Source organism: Hipposideros armiger, unplaced genomic scaffold, assembly GCF_001890085.2.
Source record: "Hipposideros armiger isolate ML-2016 unplaced genomic scaffold, ASM189008v1 scaffold_607, whole genome shotgun sequence".
Taxonomy (NCBI): Eukaryota; Metazoa; Chordata; class Mammalia; order Chiroptera; family Hipposideridae; genus Hipposideros; species Hipposideros armiger.
Window position 1 is genome coordinate 622,411 of NW_017731957.1, and position 17,888 is coordinate 640,298.

At 37.0% G+C, this 17,888-nt stretch overlaps 1 protein-coding gene across 2 annotated transcripts in view; it reads right to left on the reverse strand.

Annotated features, from left to right (window-relative positions):
- The window catches only part of F13A1 (coagulation factor XIII A chain), a 203,518-nt gene that overhangs the window by 74,518 nt on the left and 111,112 nt on the right, over window positions 1-17,888 (reverse strand). For both annotated transcript variants that reach the window (XM_019624776.1, XM_019624777.1), the window contains 2 exons: window positions 6,035-6,209; window positions 1,317-1,455 (listed from right to left, as the gene is read on the reverse strand). In XM_019624776.1, coding sequence (XP_019480321.1) covers window positions 1,317-1,455; window positions 6,035-6,209 — 314 coding nt within the window. The remainder of the gene's footprint in view (window positions 1-1,316; window positions 1,456-6,034; window positions 6,210-17,888) is intronic.

Here is a 17,888-nt window from a genome sequence, read left to right on the forward strand (position 1 = left end):
ATATACATGCAGGGCTGCTATACTGTAATTCCAAGGGCTTAAATGGTGCTCTAAATTGCTGTTCAGTTTACAGAGGTGAGGTTTTGTCTTGCGTATACTCTCCAGCTTACCATTGCTCAACTCATTCCCTGAGAATGAACTGCATTATTTTTTATTCATTGTAGCACTTTGCCACCAGTTCAGCGATTTCCTTCTTCAACATTCTCAAATGAGCGTTTACTGGTACTGGTAAGTTAATATTGCTCCTACAACTGTGATCCATTCCTGTAACACGGGGGAGTTAAGGCACTCCTAACTTTTAATTTCTCTTAAAATGAGCTTATAACTTCCTACCATCCCCATTTGGATGCTTTTACAACTGACAGTGTTTTAACTTTATTCCTTATAAAGAACAACAAGAGGAGACACATTTTTGGCTTGGAAATTCCATCTAGTTCAATGCCTGGCAATGTCCTCCCATACAGACCTTCATAAATATTCTTTAAATTTGGATTCTTAGAATTTTTTCCCTCTTTTTTAGAATATTATTTTGAACTGGCTGGGTCCCATGGAAAAAGGAAATTTCTTTGAGATCTTAAAGTCCCTGTAGCCAGCTTGTGATGCAGCTGTTCAGGTCAGTGAAAAAACGGTGTGGTTGGTATTTGGCAACAATTTCAACTTTACTCCCATTTTTATCTCTGAATGAATGATGAGGTCATAAATCAAGACAAACCACATCTTTACACTCAAAGAGCAATTCTATATTGCAAAGGCAAAAAAAAAAAGGTAGTGGTTAAAGGTCATGTGGGTTTTATTCTCAGCTTAATAGATGTGTGGCCTTGAGCAAATTACTTTCACCTCTCTGGGCCTCAGTTTCCTCATCTGTAAATGGCGATATTAATAAGCATTAGATAAGATCATACACACACAGAGATTGGTACATAGTACGTGTTTAATAACCATAAATGTCAGCTATATTGCTCTTAGAGTATTGACGTAGAGAACAATTGGCTCCCACATCTCTGCCATTCACCATAATATTTATATACTAAGGTATAGAAGAACTAATATAGGCTCTAGTCACTAAAATGATGCCCCTTTTCCGTGGTTGCTGTCGTAATGGGATGACTGGTCTTTAGAATGAGGAAACCAAACTACCTGTTCAGTAACATTGCTCATTCATTAGGTAAAAATCTCTGACAGTCACACATTTTTGCCTATGGTATCAAACAGTCCTTAAAATAGAAGAGAAAGAAACATTAGACCAAGTCTCTCTTGTGGTAAATGTGTAATGTCACTTTAATTTTATATCAGCTGTCCTTGGAAATCAAACTCACCATACTGAATCCTTGGTCAGTTTGGAGTTCACGTTCCCATCTTCTTCCAGGTAGATGTCCATTTGCAGGTTGGCATCATTATCATGGGCTGAGAAATAATTGGTAACAACTCTTGCTGGTATCCCAAGGCATCGCAAAACTGTAGGAAAGGACAGACCACAACTAAACACATCATCAAAATTTACATCACCAAAATTTACTAAATACATAGAGAGCAATCCCTTCTCATGAGGGACTTTCTTCTCTACCAATGTCAAAAGTTCAGAAATAACAGAAGTAAAACCAATGAATCACTGGAATAATAATTAGTAAAAGTTTATAGTGCACACACCAAAAACAAAACAAAACAAACAAAAACAAAACAAAACAAAAACAAAACAAAACAAAACAAAAACAAACAAACACAAAACAAAACAAAACAAAACAAAACAACCACAAAAAACCAACAGTTTGCAAACCAGAGCACTGAAACCAAGCATGGGGTGAGGCTCAAGGGTGTGTTGCTATAAAGCAGTTTATGTGGTCCAAAAGCAGTGACTGTTTATTCTTCACAGTGATTGGTTGTATTAGAATTTTCTTAACTGACAGGGAATTGGTCAGTGCTTACCATCTATCAACTTTGGGAAACAGTTCAAGTTTTGCCTATGATTTCCTGAGGCATAAGCACGAATGACCCAGGTCAAGTAAGTCTTGCAAAATAAACTAAAGTAAGCTCTATTTGTATGACTAAACTGGTTTGTCTGCCAAGGGAATTTTCAAGGCTGGTCTCTGTTTGCTTTTGATTTTAACACCAATATGAAAAGCCCCTTTGCACATATTATCCTCAAATATTCCATACGGAGAAGAAGGATTATTAGGCATCAGGGCTGCAGAGAAACCATGTTGCACGATTGTTCAGAACTGCAGTTGGGCCAGATCAGGGGTCGGCAAACTGCGGCTCGCGAGCCACATGTGGCTCTTTGGGTACGTACATGTGGCTCTGAAGTAAAACTGAACATGAAACTAAAACTATCATAGTTTCATTTATAAAATTTTAAAGGATATTATTCACATAATTGTTATTTCATTTGTTTTATGAGTCTTGCAAAACGTTGAGGGACAGGACTGGCTCTTCTGTCTCAAAAGTTTGCCTACCCCTGGGCCAGATGAAGCCAACTGGAATAGAAGCCCAGGAACAAGGTTCCTGTTGTTTAGCTGCTGTTAATCATAAGATTATCAAAGTAGTATTATTTTAGTCCAGCTAAGCAGGCTGTTTCTAAAATAAAATATAATAAAATAAAATAACCAGCTAATAGAAAGTTAGGGATTTACAAAGCAGGTTCTCAGTGGGGGTTGCTCTCCTGGCTGGAATTTATTCTGTGAACTTGGTGGAGGGTGACACCACAGATTCATTTTAATTGTTAGATAATAAATTACCTGGATGCATCTCTTGCCATATGTACCTATTGATTAAACTTAATCCACGTGCCCTCCCTGGCTCCCAGGATGCCACATATCAGGGCTCATTGAAAATAATTCAGCTGACAATTTTAAGATTAATGGCTTAGCTTGCCTTTTACTTTCTCAGAATAATTTAGCATTTTTAACCAAAAGCTATTCACCTCCTTCCATAGAACAACCTTGGAAGTCCAAAGTGGAGCCTGATAAGGTGAAGCTTGGCACTGGGGCACCAGTACCTCCTCCCTCCAACTTCCCTCTTGGGGTTTCTTCTCACTGCAATGTCCCACATCATACTTCTGCTTTTTCCTCACTTACCATCAAAGCTTCCATTAGATGTGGTGACGTTTTGTACAAAAGACATAAATGGAATGAAGGTGCTCACTATTTTATCTGGTTCTAAGCCCAAAGGAGTTACACTGGAATAATGAAATTGTGGGCAGCAGGAGGACATGGGGGAGGCAGTGGGTTTTTTCTGTTTTCCTGGAATCATTTCATGACAGTGGCTGTATCCATTGGGTGCCCTCTACTTAGTCTTGGCTTGTAGGGAACCATGAGGGAAGGGGATACCTCCAACCATTAGTTCATTCTGAAGTTCAGGTTTCTTTCTAGAACTTCAAAGACCAGTCCTTCTAGGAGACTGACACATTGGCCATGATAGCTCTGAAGAAATGTGTATTCCTTTAGTCCTTGGGTATACTCAAATGGTTAAGAAAATGATCTTATTCAGTTTGATGCTATGGAGAAACCGAAACACAATGCAAAACTCATGATTTCTTCTCACTTGGATCACTAACTAATTCTTAGACTGTCACAACTTTGAGCTGAAACTGATGGGCTTCACCATTATTTAATAAGTGAATTTATCCTAGCTTCCAGCCTCCAGCCCCTCCTTGATTTTTCTGATTAAAAAAACAGGCTAACTAGGTAAAACATTTTTTATTAATGAGCAAGAAGAAAGGGCACTCCAACTGGAGCTTAATGTTTTCATCAAGGCTGTAGAAATGTCATGTGAATAAAAATCATGAAGACATACTGAATTAAATGTTTTTTTAAAAAATATTCACTAAATTAACAATAACATTGTCCAGGCCTAGATAGGCAAATGTCATTTCAAAACTGATGCATAAAGCTGAAGAAAATAATTCTGTTCCCATATGTTTTCCTCTATGGATTGGATATTAGATGGATTAAAAACCAGAAAACTGGGGAGTAAAGATTATTCATTAAGTTCTGATATCTAATTGCTCAGGGGCATTGAGACTCACATATAAAAATGGAGATAAAAAAATGGAGATAAGACCACCTGCCACAATCATTTCCATAGCTAGGGTAAAAATTAAGTGGATATATTTACAAAACTTCTCAGTGATAAACAATAAGCAAATAAGCATATTTATAAAACTTCTCAATAACAAATAAGCAGCATACGTCTTTTCTTATTATTTATTATTTTTAATTTGGCTAATTTAACCTTTTCAAGATGTGGGGGGGGGTTACTGAAAAATGCAATATTCTTACTCCCACATCCTTACTTGGCCCCAGGAACCCTCCATTTCTCTGGATATAAAATGATGAATTATGTAGGAAATAGTCCATCATTCTTTCTATAAAGATTCTGCAGTCAAAGAGAAACTATGAGTATATTTGGCCCAGAACAATTGAATTATGCATTGACTACATCCCAGAATAGCCACCCATAAATTCTATAGAGCCAACAGGGATTGCTAGGTCTCTTTGCCAGGTTATAGGTATAATGTTGTGAAACGAAATTTCCTTTACATTAAAAAAAATACTACTCAGGCTTCTGGTCAAGATGGCAGAGTAGGCAAAACTGTGCTCGCCTCCTCCCACGACCACATCAAAATTACAACTAAACTACAGAACAACCATTATTGAAAATAGCCTGAAATCTAGCTGAACAGAACTCCTATAATGAAGGACATACAGAAGAAGCCATGTGGAGACTGGTAGGAGGGGCGGAGATGTGGACCTGGCTGGTCCCATACCCACATGTTCCAGTTAAGAATTGGGAGGGCTATTTTGGCTGTGGAGGTCCCCTCTGAGGGACAGAAACAAAATCACAGATACAGAGAACATTCTGATGGTTGCCAGATGGGAAAGGAGTTGAGGGGTAGGTGAAAAGGGGGAAAGGATTAAGAAGTACAAATTGGGATACCTCCATACTGATTTCCATATGACCCAGCAATCCCACCCTTAGGTATTTATCCAAAAAAGCCCAAGACATTAATCCGAAAAAAATATATGCACCCCTATCTTCATTGTGGCGCTATTCACAATAGTTAAGACTTGGAAACAACCGAAATGCCCATCGGTAGATGACTGGATTAAGAAACTATGATACATTTACACAATGGAATATTACTCAACTATAAAGAAGAAGGAAATAGTACCATTTGCAATAATATGGATGGAACTAGAGAACATTACACTAAGTGAAATAAGTCAGTCAGAGAAAGACAAATACCATATGATCTCACTTATATGTGGATTCTAAAAAAATGAATAAATGAGAAATGTAAACAGAAATAGTCTCAGAGACACAGAGGAAAAACTAAGGGTTGCTAGTTGGGAGGGGGTGGGGATGAAGGAGAAGGGGAAGGGATGAGACAATACAAATTGGTAACTACAGTATGGCCTCAGGGACAGAAAAGACAGTCTGGGGAATATAATCAATAATGTTGTAAATATTTTTTAGGGGGCCAGGTGTACTCATGTCTTGTTAGGGAGACCACTTCATAGTTGGTGTAGAGGCCTGACCACCACACTGTATTTCTGAAGCTGATGTTGAATAATATTGTATGTCAACTATAATTATATATACATATAGTCACGGGACATGGAGTAGAGAGTGGGAATGGAATCAATGGAATTGTAATAGATAAGCATGATATCAGGGGTGGGAGGGCAGTAGGTGGAGGGAGGGGGTTGTTACTTTGTGAGGAGTGAAAAGGATAACTATTGCATTTTTCTGTACACCTGAAACTAACAATAAAATTTTTAAAAAATGAAGTACAAATTGGTAGCTACAAAATAGTCATGAGGATGCAAAGTATAGCATAGGGAATATAGTATAATATTGTAATAACTGTATGGTGTCAGATGGGTATTAGATTTATCAGGGTGATTACTTTGTAAGTTATATAAATGTCTAATCATTATATTGCACACCTGAAACTAATATAATATTGTGTGTCGACTGTAATTGAAAAATAAAAAAAATTATTAAAAGAAAAAGTATTTCTCAATTGGATACTTACATGTGTTAAAAACACCAGCAAAGACCCAGCACTGACCATACTGGACTGGATTCTGAGAACTCTGATATTCCAACAGAATGTCAATGCTTCCAGTCCAGGCTGATGGGGGGACACCATAGGCATAGATATTGTCCCAGGATCCAACGAGGACACCATTATCATCTTTGGAATTAACCTAAATGAAATCACAAGTGGTGAGAAAGAAGAAAGGTCATTTAGAAGAGTCCTCTCCAGACTCTGACATTGGTCAAGCTAAGGCTTCCAGTGCCTTCCATATGTCCTACATGATGAAAATAGTTCATTACTGTTGAATTCACTGTTACATTGTCAGAGAAAGTGATGCAATAACTGAACAGGGGAAACCGAATAACCAGACTCTCTCTTAAAGAGCGTATCCTTGTAGTAAGGTGGTGGTGAATAGTAGACAGCAGATGTGCATCTCCACATCCTTAGAAGGCACACATAGGGCACTTGGTCTGGTAGAAATAGTACTGGAGAATGATGTGAGGAAGAGCGGAAGAAGACCTACAGGAAAAGATAGCTCAAGTAGGAACCAAGATGGGATCTTGTTGCAGTGAAAGGAGAATTCAAAACTGACAAATGACAAAAGATGTATAGGTATAGTGGAGTCTCATGTTGTAAGGAGTTTTAGCGCTGATGATGAGTGGAAGATTAATGAATTGAAAAAGTCAACAGATGCTGTCATAAGAACCATAACAAGTTAATAAGAAATTAGAACCCCATGGGTGCCTTACAGAGTTTGTTTAAAAAATGTTTCATTAAAGAAATATTTTCTTTATGACTGCTTAAGGTGATTAAAATTTTATAGCTTTGTTAAGAGACATTCTATTTACATAAAGGACCTAGGGTATTATAGTTTAAATATGGAAGAGACTTAAGCAAATAATAGCAATCTTGGATATTTGAAAACACCTTGCTATACATTCAGACGTCACCTGCTAGCAGCAGACCTCAAGTACAGGAATTTAGACAATAAAACGAAGGTTGGGAATTAATAGTTTCAAGGCATCCTGTCAGTTTTGTTGGGGGTCGGGGGGCATTGATGAATCTTACCTCTCTTGGTATAACTTTCATCATTTTTAATTATAGTCAGAAGAATGTCTACATGAGCAGCAGTGGGAGTTTCCCCCAAACTGGTGCTACTTCAACAATGCTTTTATGTTGACATGTCAATAGTTTAGAGCCTTGCTCCTTAAAGTGTGAACCAGCAGCAGTGACATCCCCTGGAAGCTTGTTGGAAATGTGGAGTCTCAGCCTGCTCTCCAGATCTGCTGAATCAGGGGCTGCATTTTAACAAAATCCCCAGGTAATTTGTGTGCACATACGTTTGAGAAACATAGGTGCAGACTCTGCTGAGAACACATTAGTAAGCAATGTGAAACATATGATTGAAGCAGGTGTGTTTAGATTATGGAAACCATGGAAGAGATATTAAAACATGGTGAGTTCTTATGTGCTCACTGCCCTGCCCATTAACAGCTCAGCATCAGCCCTTGCCCAGACCCCTCTTTTAGGCTTGCTGAGTCTAGCTGTATAGGAGTTTATCTTTCCCACTGGATCATGAGTTAATTGAAGACAGAAATAAAAATCTGTCTCTCTGACTTCTAGCAAGTGTTGGCAAAGAGCAGGTGCCCAATAGTTGTTGAATAACCACTTTTATTTGCAGCAAGCATTTAAGCATTGTACAATTGAATAAGAATAAGACTTTCTCCTTGGGGAGAGATAGATAAGAAATCAATCAAGTGGAAGTAAAGGTTACTGGCGTTATGGGAGAAAGATGTACAGGTAGAGTGGGGACCCAAAGGATGGAGTAATCACTTCTATCAGGCTGTGGGGTGGTGGTGGTGGTGCTGCTGGTGCTGGTGGTGATAGTGGGCTGACTAGAGGAAATGACACAATCTAGGTTTTGAGAGCCAGAAAAGGACATTTACATAGTGGAAACAGTTTGAATAAATGCTTGGTGTCGTGAAACAATATGGTAGGTTCAGGGACCTGCTAGGAGCTCTGCATGGGTATCATGTAAATAGGCAATTTTGGAAGAAATAGAAAGAAAATACTAGAAGAAAATACTTCTACTCTGAATGACAAATCTTCCCCTGAAATGTGAGATTTGCTCTAGCACTGAGCGGTATTTCCCAAAAAGATCCCTTCTGGGGAATGTTCTCTAGAAGATCACAATTCAATCTCATTTAGATATACTATTTTACCCCCTTGAATCTGTCCATTCAGGTTAAAGTGAAGATAACCATCCAGTTAATTTGTTTAAGGTAGAAAAATAGTAATTCTTTGAAGATTTCTGAAGGACCTTGTTCAACTATTAATAATTTCAAACTCATGCCTCTTATGTAAACTTTGACTTTATCCTGTAACTCCATGAAATGATGGGGGTACAGCAGGGATGAGCCAACCATTTTTGCTCTATTCATGATCAAGACTTCTCAGTGCATTTAAATTGATTATTTTAAAAATCTGCATCTACTATTATGAAGCCAGAAGAGTGCTTTGGTAAGCTATGATGTGGTTTGGTCTTTGTGGATAGGTAGACACAGCTGTAACTCACATTACAATTCCTCATCATTGAGAAGTAGAATTGGGCCTATGAACCTCAGAGGTTGAAGTTTCTAAACTATGGTTCTGATGACTGATTTTCAAAGAGATAGTCATAAATTAGAAGGGCTATTTATAGCTTATGGTTGAACCCAATCAGCTAAGGGGAAGAGTTAGAAAAAAAAAGCTATCTCCTCTACAGACCTTTTAATTGTTAATACTGAGCTGCTCCCCTGTTGCTAGATAAAATCACAACTCTCATTTATTAGCATTTGGCCAGATTAGCTACTGTTTTCTAATTAGAACATTGACTTCTGGGGAGCCTAGACACTGAAAGAGGTAAGTCTTTAGTGACAGATGTAAAGGGTTAAAGTAACAACCCCCTCCTTAGACAACAAGATATGTTTAGGGGTCACTTCAAGGGCATGCTGGCCCTTTTTTATGCCACAATGGACTACTTTAACACTCTATCATGAACTCAGAGTTTGGCCAGTGACAGAATGAAATGTCTCAGTCTTTCATCACTGGTAGTCAAGGAGACAATATGAGTCCAAGACTTTGGACAGGGAGTGTTATTAAACATCATTAAGGTTGCACTAAATGGTCCTCCCATAATAGCTACAATATTGGAAAATGAAAAACCAGCCCCCACCCCCCAAACCACTGTCAGCAACCTCAGTGGCATAACACAATTCAGTAAACTTCAAAACGTGGTCCCCCCAAAAGATGAGGATTATGGGGTGGAGGAGAGAGGCACCATGGCTCAGCTCCTAACCCTAACCATCAGGTCTTCAGAAGCCCTACTGTCAATTCAACACTATCCTGAGATTTCTCATTTGTATTTCAAAATCTGGAAAGAAACAAACTGAATTAAAATGCTGGTATTTTCCTTGTTCTGACTGAATAGAGGACACAATTGTGGAGAAATGGGTGAAAAAAGGTCTTCACCTTTAAAGAGGTAGAGATTCTGGGACTACAGTGGGAAAATTATACAAAGCTTGAAAGTTATTATCCCATGAGAATGAGATATACCTTCAACTAAGTTGCATGGATTCTGGAGTGATAAATTTAACAGAATCTTAAAAGAAAGAGTAGAGCCAAGTATTGTAAGATAGATTGCTATCTCTTTAGCCAATTTTCTTTTCCTACTCCAATCTTTCTCAGGGTGCTCAAGAGTAGATAGAGTGACATACATTGGTCTCAAACTGATGTTCAGTGGAGAAATCAAACTAGTCTTAGATTGGGAAGAGTCAAGATTTCATCTATATTATATTAGAGCAAATAGAACACTTGGAGAAAAGTTACGCAAGTATGAATAAAAAGAAAAGAAGCAGTGAGGAAAGGTGAGGGTGAGAGAGAGGGAGGGAAGGAGCAATGTAGGGAGGGAGAGTGACAGTGAGAGAGAGAGAGAGAGAGAGAGAGAGACAGAGAGACAGAGAGACAGAGAGAGAGAGAGAGAGAGAGAGAGAGAGAGAGGAAGAGAGAGAGAATATTAAACAATAATACATAGAAGAAAACAAAATTAAGAAACATAAAGAATTTTCTCACAATCTTTTAGAAGATGACAAACCTAAAGAGACAAATTGAAGACCAAATTATATCATCATGGAACTAAAAATAAATTATAAACTGTAAGAAACAGAATAGATGCTGCTAAAAATAAACTTAATGACAGAAGAAAAGCTTGAGATAAAGAATATACCAATAAAACAGGTGAAAATATTTTAGGTTATTTAGAGAGAAGCTAATAGTTATGAATGACAAGGATGATACAACACAAGGATAATTAGTATTCTTAAAACAGAGGATCCAACAAATGAAACAGAAGATATATTCATGACATAATGTAAGGAAATTTTACCAAATTGAGAAAAAGTTGAATTTATACATTGAAAGAGCAATCTGCTTAGCGTGTTACAGAATTCTACGCTTGAAACCTATGTAATTTCACTATCCATTGTCACCCCAATAAAGTTTAATTAAAAAAAAGAAAGAGCAATCTGTGCTCCAGGGTAAATTGATGCAGAATGCTCATTGTCTAAGAGCTTTAATTAATTAAGCTATTTGAATTTAAGGATAAAGAAATCATACAGACAGAAAATGCAAATTAAAAACAGGGAGGAAATTGTCTGTCTTCAGACTTTTCCACAGTGCCACCCAATGGCAAAACACAGTCAATTGATATTTATATAGTCTTGAGAGAAAGAAAAGTTGACCCAAGAGTACTGTGCAGAGCTAATATTCTGCAAGTATAAAGGCAACCAACATACGTTTCAAACATGAAGCATCTCAGGGAATACAGTAGCCATCAAAACCAAACTACCTGAAAAGTGATATCAAGATAACTATGGGCTGAATGAAACAAAGAACCCAGGAACAGGGACTTTGTGGTAAAAGTGGTAAGAAAAATCCATATAAGTATAAAAACGTTTGGGAATTGTAGTAGTAAGAGAATGAGTATGAATTTTAAAACTTGGTAATATAAAAACAATAATAATCCTAAGAAAAATTGGACATCAGGGAGGAAAGAATGGAAGTGCTAATGTTTTCTTGTGTTGATCTCTCTTAGTTAATTGACACCACCTAAAATTAAAACATAATTTAAAAATATAATTACTTTATTCTTTTAATGGTTTCATGAATTTTTAATAACCTTAGAGGGATCGTTTAGGAAATAATATTTCTGGTGGTGAAGAAACATTTGAAGTTTAATAATTTTTTCTGTTGTAATTCAGGTTTTTTCTGTGAAAGTAAAATTAAGTAAAACTTAAAATTAAATATAATTTGAGTACAATTAAGTGAAATATTCTAAATTAAATAGCAAGATGCTATTTGGCATAAATACAAACAAACAGACCAATGGAACACAATGGAGAACACAGAAATAGACCCCAGAAATATAGTTAACTAATCTTTGACAAAGTTGCAAAGTCAATTCCATGGACAAAAGATAATCTTTTCAACAAATGGTGCTGTAACAATTAGATATTTATATGCAAAAATGAACTTTGACTCACATCTTGTACCTTAGACAAAAGTTTTCTCAAAATGAATTATAGACTTAAATATAAAACCTGAAACTATAAAACTTCTAGAAGAAAACATAAGGAATAATTTTGTACCCTTGGATTAGGCAAAGATTCATTAGATATAATACCAAAAGAATCACCAATATAAATTATATTTACAAGTTGGATTTCATTAAATTAAGAACTTTTATTCTTTGAAAAAGACATTGTTAGGAGAATGAAAAGATACAGTATTTCCCCATGTATAAGACACACCCTTTTTCAAAAAATTTGGGGTCTAAAAACTGGGTGAATCTTATACAGTAGTTGTAGATTTTTTTACTTGCATTTCCCACAAGTGATGAGGAGTTGTATGAATTTTATGATGAATAAAACTTGAGTTCAATAACTTTATGTAATACTTTTTTTTTCAAATTTCGGGCCCCAAAATTAAGGTGCATCTTATACATGGGGGTGTCTTATACATGGGGAAATACAGTAAATTCAGAATGGACAAAAATATTTGTTAATCATATATGTGATAAAGGGCTTATATGCAGAATACTGAAACTCAATAATAAGAAAATGAACAAAATTTTAAAACATGGGCAAAATAGTTGAACAGATACTACATCAAAGAAAATATATAGATGACAAATAAAACACAAGATGCTCAACATTATTAGTCATAAGGGAATGCAAATGAAAACCCCAATGAGATTAAAAAGTCTAAAATCAGAAAGACTATTAGACCTATTAGAAAGCCTAAAATTAAAAAGACTAATCATATCAAGTGTTGGGGAAGATGTGAACACCTCGGACTCTCATACACTGCTGGTGGAAATGTAAAATGGTACAACCACTTTGGCAGTTTCTAAAAATTAAACATACGCTTATCATATGACCCAGCCTTCCCACTCCTATGTATATATCTAAGAGAAATAAAAGCTTATGTCTATACAGCTCTTTTAGATCAATATTTCTAGCTTTATTTGTAAGAGGCAAAAATGAGAAATAGCTCAAATGTCCAACAAGTGAGTAGACAAATTGTGGTTCATCTATACAATGGAACACAACTCAGCAGTAAAAAAGAATGAACTACTGATGCACACAATAACATGGATGAATCTCAAAATGAGATAAAGATGCATGAAAGAAGTCAGACCCCCCCCAAAAAAAACACAAAACAGTACATATTGTATGATTCAATTTATATAAAATTCTAGAAAATTAAATCAATGTGTAATGACAGAAAGCAGAGTGGTGATTACGTGGGGATGGTAGACAAAGCAGGGAGTCATCAAAGGGAGAAATTACAAAGGAAACTTCTGGGCAGTGATGGATATATTTGTTATTTTCATTTTGGTGATGATGTCATGGGCACGTCAAAATTATCAAATTGTGTACTTTAAATATGGGCATTTTGTTGTATGTCAACAATATCTCAATAAAGCTGTAAAAAGTAAGTGTAATATTTTTGAAATTAAACTAGCATCTATAGTATAATGCCACTTATGATTTTAAAACTGTATTTATCTATTTAAATATCTATATATCTAGTCAGTATTATGTACATCAAATATTAATAAAAAATTATTTCTTGGTGATGAAATTTGGGGTGATTTTTTTGAGGGAAGGATTTTTTTCCACTTTCATCTAAAATATTTTCTGGGTTGATTTAGTTACTTTTAGAGAGCATTATCTTTTTTTTTTAACCAAACATTTTTTAAAAAGATCTTTCATAAAAAAAAAAATAAATAATAATAATAATAATAATAGGGCCGGCTGAGTGACATGTTGGTTAAGAATTGGCTTGGGATGCCAGCTCTGAGCAGCAGGGCCCCGGTTCAGATCCCACATGAGGGCCAGTGACGCTGCGCCCTCTACAGCTAAGATGGTGAACAACAGCTTGACCTGGAGCTGGGCTGCCAAGAGGTGCTGGCAACGGCGTAGGCTGCAGTGAAGCTGCAGTGGGCTGCCATAAGCTACCATGAGTGGCTGGGGCCGGTGTGAGCAGCTGTCAGCCAGGGTGAGCTGCCAAGAGCGGCTGTCCAGTGGCCGGTGACCAATGTGCTTCAGCTGGGAAGAGAACAATGATCATACCAACATGGGCCAGTGAAGCAACGTCCTCCACAGCTAGACTGAAAAACCAAAGGACAGCAACTTGTGTGTTCCTCTCCCCCAATTCCCCAATAAAATCTTATAATAATAATAATAATAATAATAATAATAATAATAATAATAACTGGAAGCAGATATGCCAAGATACTGTTTAATTCTTGTGGCGAGAATACATATAATTATTATTTTCTTCTTTACACTTTCAAAAATGTTTAGAATTTCTCCAAATATTTACCCCAGGGGATAGAATAGTTAAAATTTATTTTGTGACCAGTAGGGTGGGCTGCTTCTCTTTTTTTTTTTTTTTTTTTTTAGCTGAGCCATCCTGCTACCTGTTGGCAGCTCAGCGGCTGCTCAACTCGGGCTGGGCATCGAACCGCTGTTGCTCAGAGCTGAAACTCTTGAGCGAGCTCTTAACCAACTGAGCCACTCGGCCAGCCCTAGGGCTGCTTCTCTTAATTCAAGGTCCATTGGGAGTGATTTAACTGGGTTTGTTCAAATATGGGCAGTGGCAGAGGCAATGCTCTTTGAGGGCTGGATTGAGAGGCCAGCCATTCAGGAGGTAGACCACCAGGGACTGGGGAATTGTGGGAAATGCAGTCAGGCAATACAGTGCTTTTTGAGCCAGGGACACTTTAAATGGGATGCCTGTAGGAGGACTGGCCTGTGCTTGGTTCTGAAGTTAAGCTGCTGACAGCAGAGAGGCTGCTCTGACCTTGGGGCCTGGAGCTGGAGTCACACTGAGTAGACCTCACCCTAGGGTCGGAATAAGCCCTGGATTTCTGTACAATTCAAGGACAGGGAGGGCCTTAAAGCATGACCAATGCTGAACTTCTCTCCAATTTTGGTTATAGGGAATTGAGCAGATTTAACTTGATACTGTAAAAAAAAAAAAGTGACATTTCTTGATTCTCTAATTTTCTGTAGCACAAACCTTTACATTTTGCACAATTACTATTTTTTTCTGCTTCCTTTAAAAGGTATTTTTCTTATCCTGTGTACACATTTTATATGGCTATAATGAAGTGACTTTTCTCTCTTATAAACCTATTCTATTATGTTATATTTCATTGTTAAAAGTTATATTCTTATAAAGGTTAGGGTTTCTGTACCTCTTGTAGAATACAGTTTTATACCTAACCCTGTCTGTAATAGTTTCTTGAAGACTATTGCATATAAATTTTGGTAACATGAACCAGCTTCAAATGTGGAGAATTAAATTTAAAAGAAGAAATTATTCCTTGACTCAGATCTTTTCCAGGTTTTGTGAACCACAAGCCCCCAGCTATAGTCTGGTGGTGATCAATCTTAATTGTAGGTGCAAGTCATATTGTAGATGTCAAATTGTGCCCATGACACTCCAGAGTTCTGCAAAAGAAAGAGTCTCAGTAGCCACTGTTTTGGGGGGTGGGGAAGGAGACTGAGTGGTGGGAATGGTGGGGGCTTCAGGCACCATCTCTCTTTAATAACAACAGCTCTGCTTTTCTCTTTTATGTATCTGCGTTTGATTGATACTTGTTTGAAAAATATCAGTTCCCAAAAGTAAAATTTGAAAACTCACTGGTGTGGGAAAGTAAACTCACTGGTCTTGTTCTTGTGTCTGCTCTGACATTTTTCACGTTATGTGATGAGAATAGGAAGGAGGATGAGATGAAGATTAAGTACTCCTAGACAGGTTATTTCATAGGCAGGCCTCCCAACAAATACACACAAGAGAAAGAATTAGGGTAGCAAGAATTCTATTTCCTCCCTTGCCCGGATTCTCATCTTTGATTCTTTTTGGACTTTCATAACACTTATGACAGCCAGGGTCTTGATCCAAAGAAAAAGACAGCAATCTATAATGTCCTTGGATTTTCATTGTTGTGGGCTTAACAATAAGCTGTTTTCTACCTCAGTGCTATTGGAAATATTATTCTGTCTTCTTGAAATGCCCTTCCATACTCTATTCAAACTCTTTATTTACCTGGTACATGTCTACTGATTTTTGAAAACTCAGATGGTTTCATTCTGGAAATATTGACCTATCATTTTCATTTGGATACTATGTCTTTGCTCACATAGTATTGTTTGCTTCATACTATCCTCTTAATTATATTACATTGCTTCTGTCATTAATTGATTGATTGCTCCTATTATCAGACATACATTCCCAGAAGGAAGGAAGGCACCACGCTGTTTTGACTTTGTATTCCCAGTGGTAACACAGAGTGGCCACTAAATAATTCCACTGAAAGAATTAATATGATATCAGTGGAAGGTGGGCATGGGCCGCCTTTTAATACTCTTTTGATAGGTCAAGATAAATGGGTTAATTAGAATGTCAACAGACATTCTGTTGAAATTGACAAGCTATTTCTAAAATTTATATAGAAATGCAAAGGACCTAGAATAACCAAACAACATTGAAAAAGAAGAACAAAGTCAGTGGACTGCATGATTTGAAGATTTACTATCACACTATAGTAATTGAGACAGTATGGTATATAAGGATAGATAAACAGACCAATTGGAAAGCATAGCGAGTCCAGAAATAGATCTACACTTTCATAGTCATTTGATTTTCAACAAAGTCACCAAAGCAATTTAATGGGGAGAAATGACAGTGTTTTCAACAAATGAAAGTCTTTTCAACAAATTAAATAGTTTCCAACAGCTTTTTCAACAAATGGTGCTAGGACAAATGGATAAACTGGAGAAAAAAAAAACAACCTTTAATCCCTACCCTACACCACACAGAATGATAACTCAAGATGAAGCATAGACCTAAATGTAAATTTTACTTCAATTGAAAAAAAATAACATGAGCTAACCCTAACCTATTCTGTGAAGCATATAAACTACTGTTATGCCAGTGCCCTTTGGTATATATACTTGACACAAGCTCTGGCAGGGGTGGGTAATTAGATTCATTTTTCAAGAAAACCATTACAGCTAGAGATTATTAACCTTATCTCCCTTAGTAAGTGAGGACTCTTATTTGGCCAAAACATATTTTACTAATTGACAATCCAGAGAGAAATAACAAAAGGTGGACTGACAGATACTGAGATATTAAGCTTTTGAAATATTGTCTGCTTTTTTCATTGCTATACCATTGTTGCATGGTATAGGGCTGGTGTAGAACAGGGCTGCACAAAAATGTGAATGAAAGGAATGGATGGATGGGAAGGGGAAAAAGCAGATTCAGAAGAGGAAAGGAGAAGGATGTCAAGGGAAGACAGAGGGGAAGGAAAGAGAGTGAGAAGGGGACCCAAAGTGCATAAAGCTGTGAGGGCATATCCTAAAGGGTTATGCCGGCTTTGCTGTATTTCTGTCTGTCTGTCCTGGAGATGTCTTCCCAGGAGACCAGAGCAGCCCAACTGCACAGCCTAGAGGGAGTGCTGAAAAGCATCCCCATGTTTCAGAAATAGCCTATGTGCTTACAAAATAGATGCAGCATTGAAACCTCATTCCAGGAAGCAAATCAAGGAAAGCAGACATTTAGATGGACTATGATTATCACATTCAAGAGATAGCTTGTAATAAATGTCTGTTTTTCTCCAAAAATATGGGGAGAACAGGCATAAGAAATGTAACCTTAATAATTGAAAAACCAAGCTGTTTGCCCACAAATAGAAACTTTATTACATTGCTGGCTTTTACCATAAGACAGAAAAATGAGGTCTGAACAGTTCCCTCCCCACCCCAACCCCACCCCCATCTAAAAGAGAAGGATTGATTCTGACAGGGCTTGTAAAAAAAATATTTGTATCCAGGGAGCTCATGTGATGTGAAGAGAGGATAGACAGAGGATAAACCTAGGGAAATAAGACATCGCATATGGAACAGTGGGGTTAGGCAACCTGAGATCAATTTCCAGTTCTACCAATGACCTTGGACAAGCCATTTAACTTTCTGTCATCTCATTCTTTTCATCTGCACATTGATTATTTATGGGAAGGATGTAATTTCTCAAAAGTGGCTGTGAAAACAATTTCTGTTAGGTAAATTCTATTTTCCTACTGGTTTCCAATATATTTGTTAATTGTTAAAAATTCTTCAAGAAACAGAAATAAAAATTCCTAGTGTAAAGTGACTTTATGGTGTCACTTTTAGTTTGAAATGTACTAGAGATTGTCCTGACTCTGTACCTCCCATTCGTCATTGGATTCCCT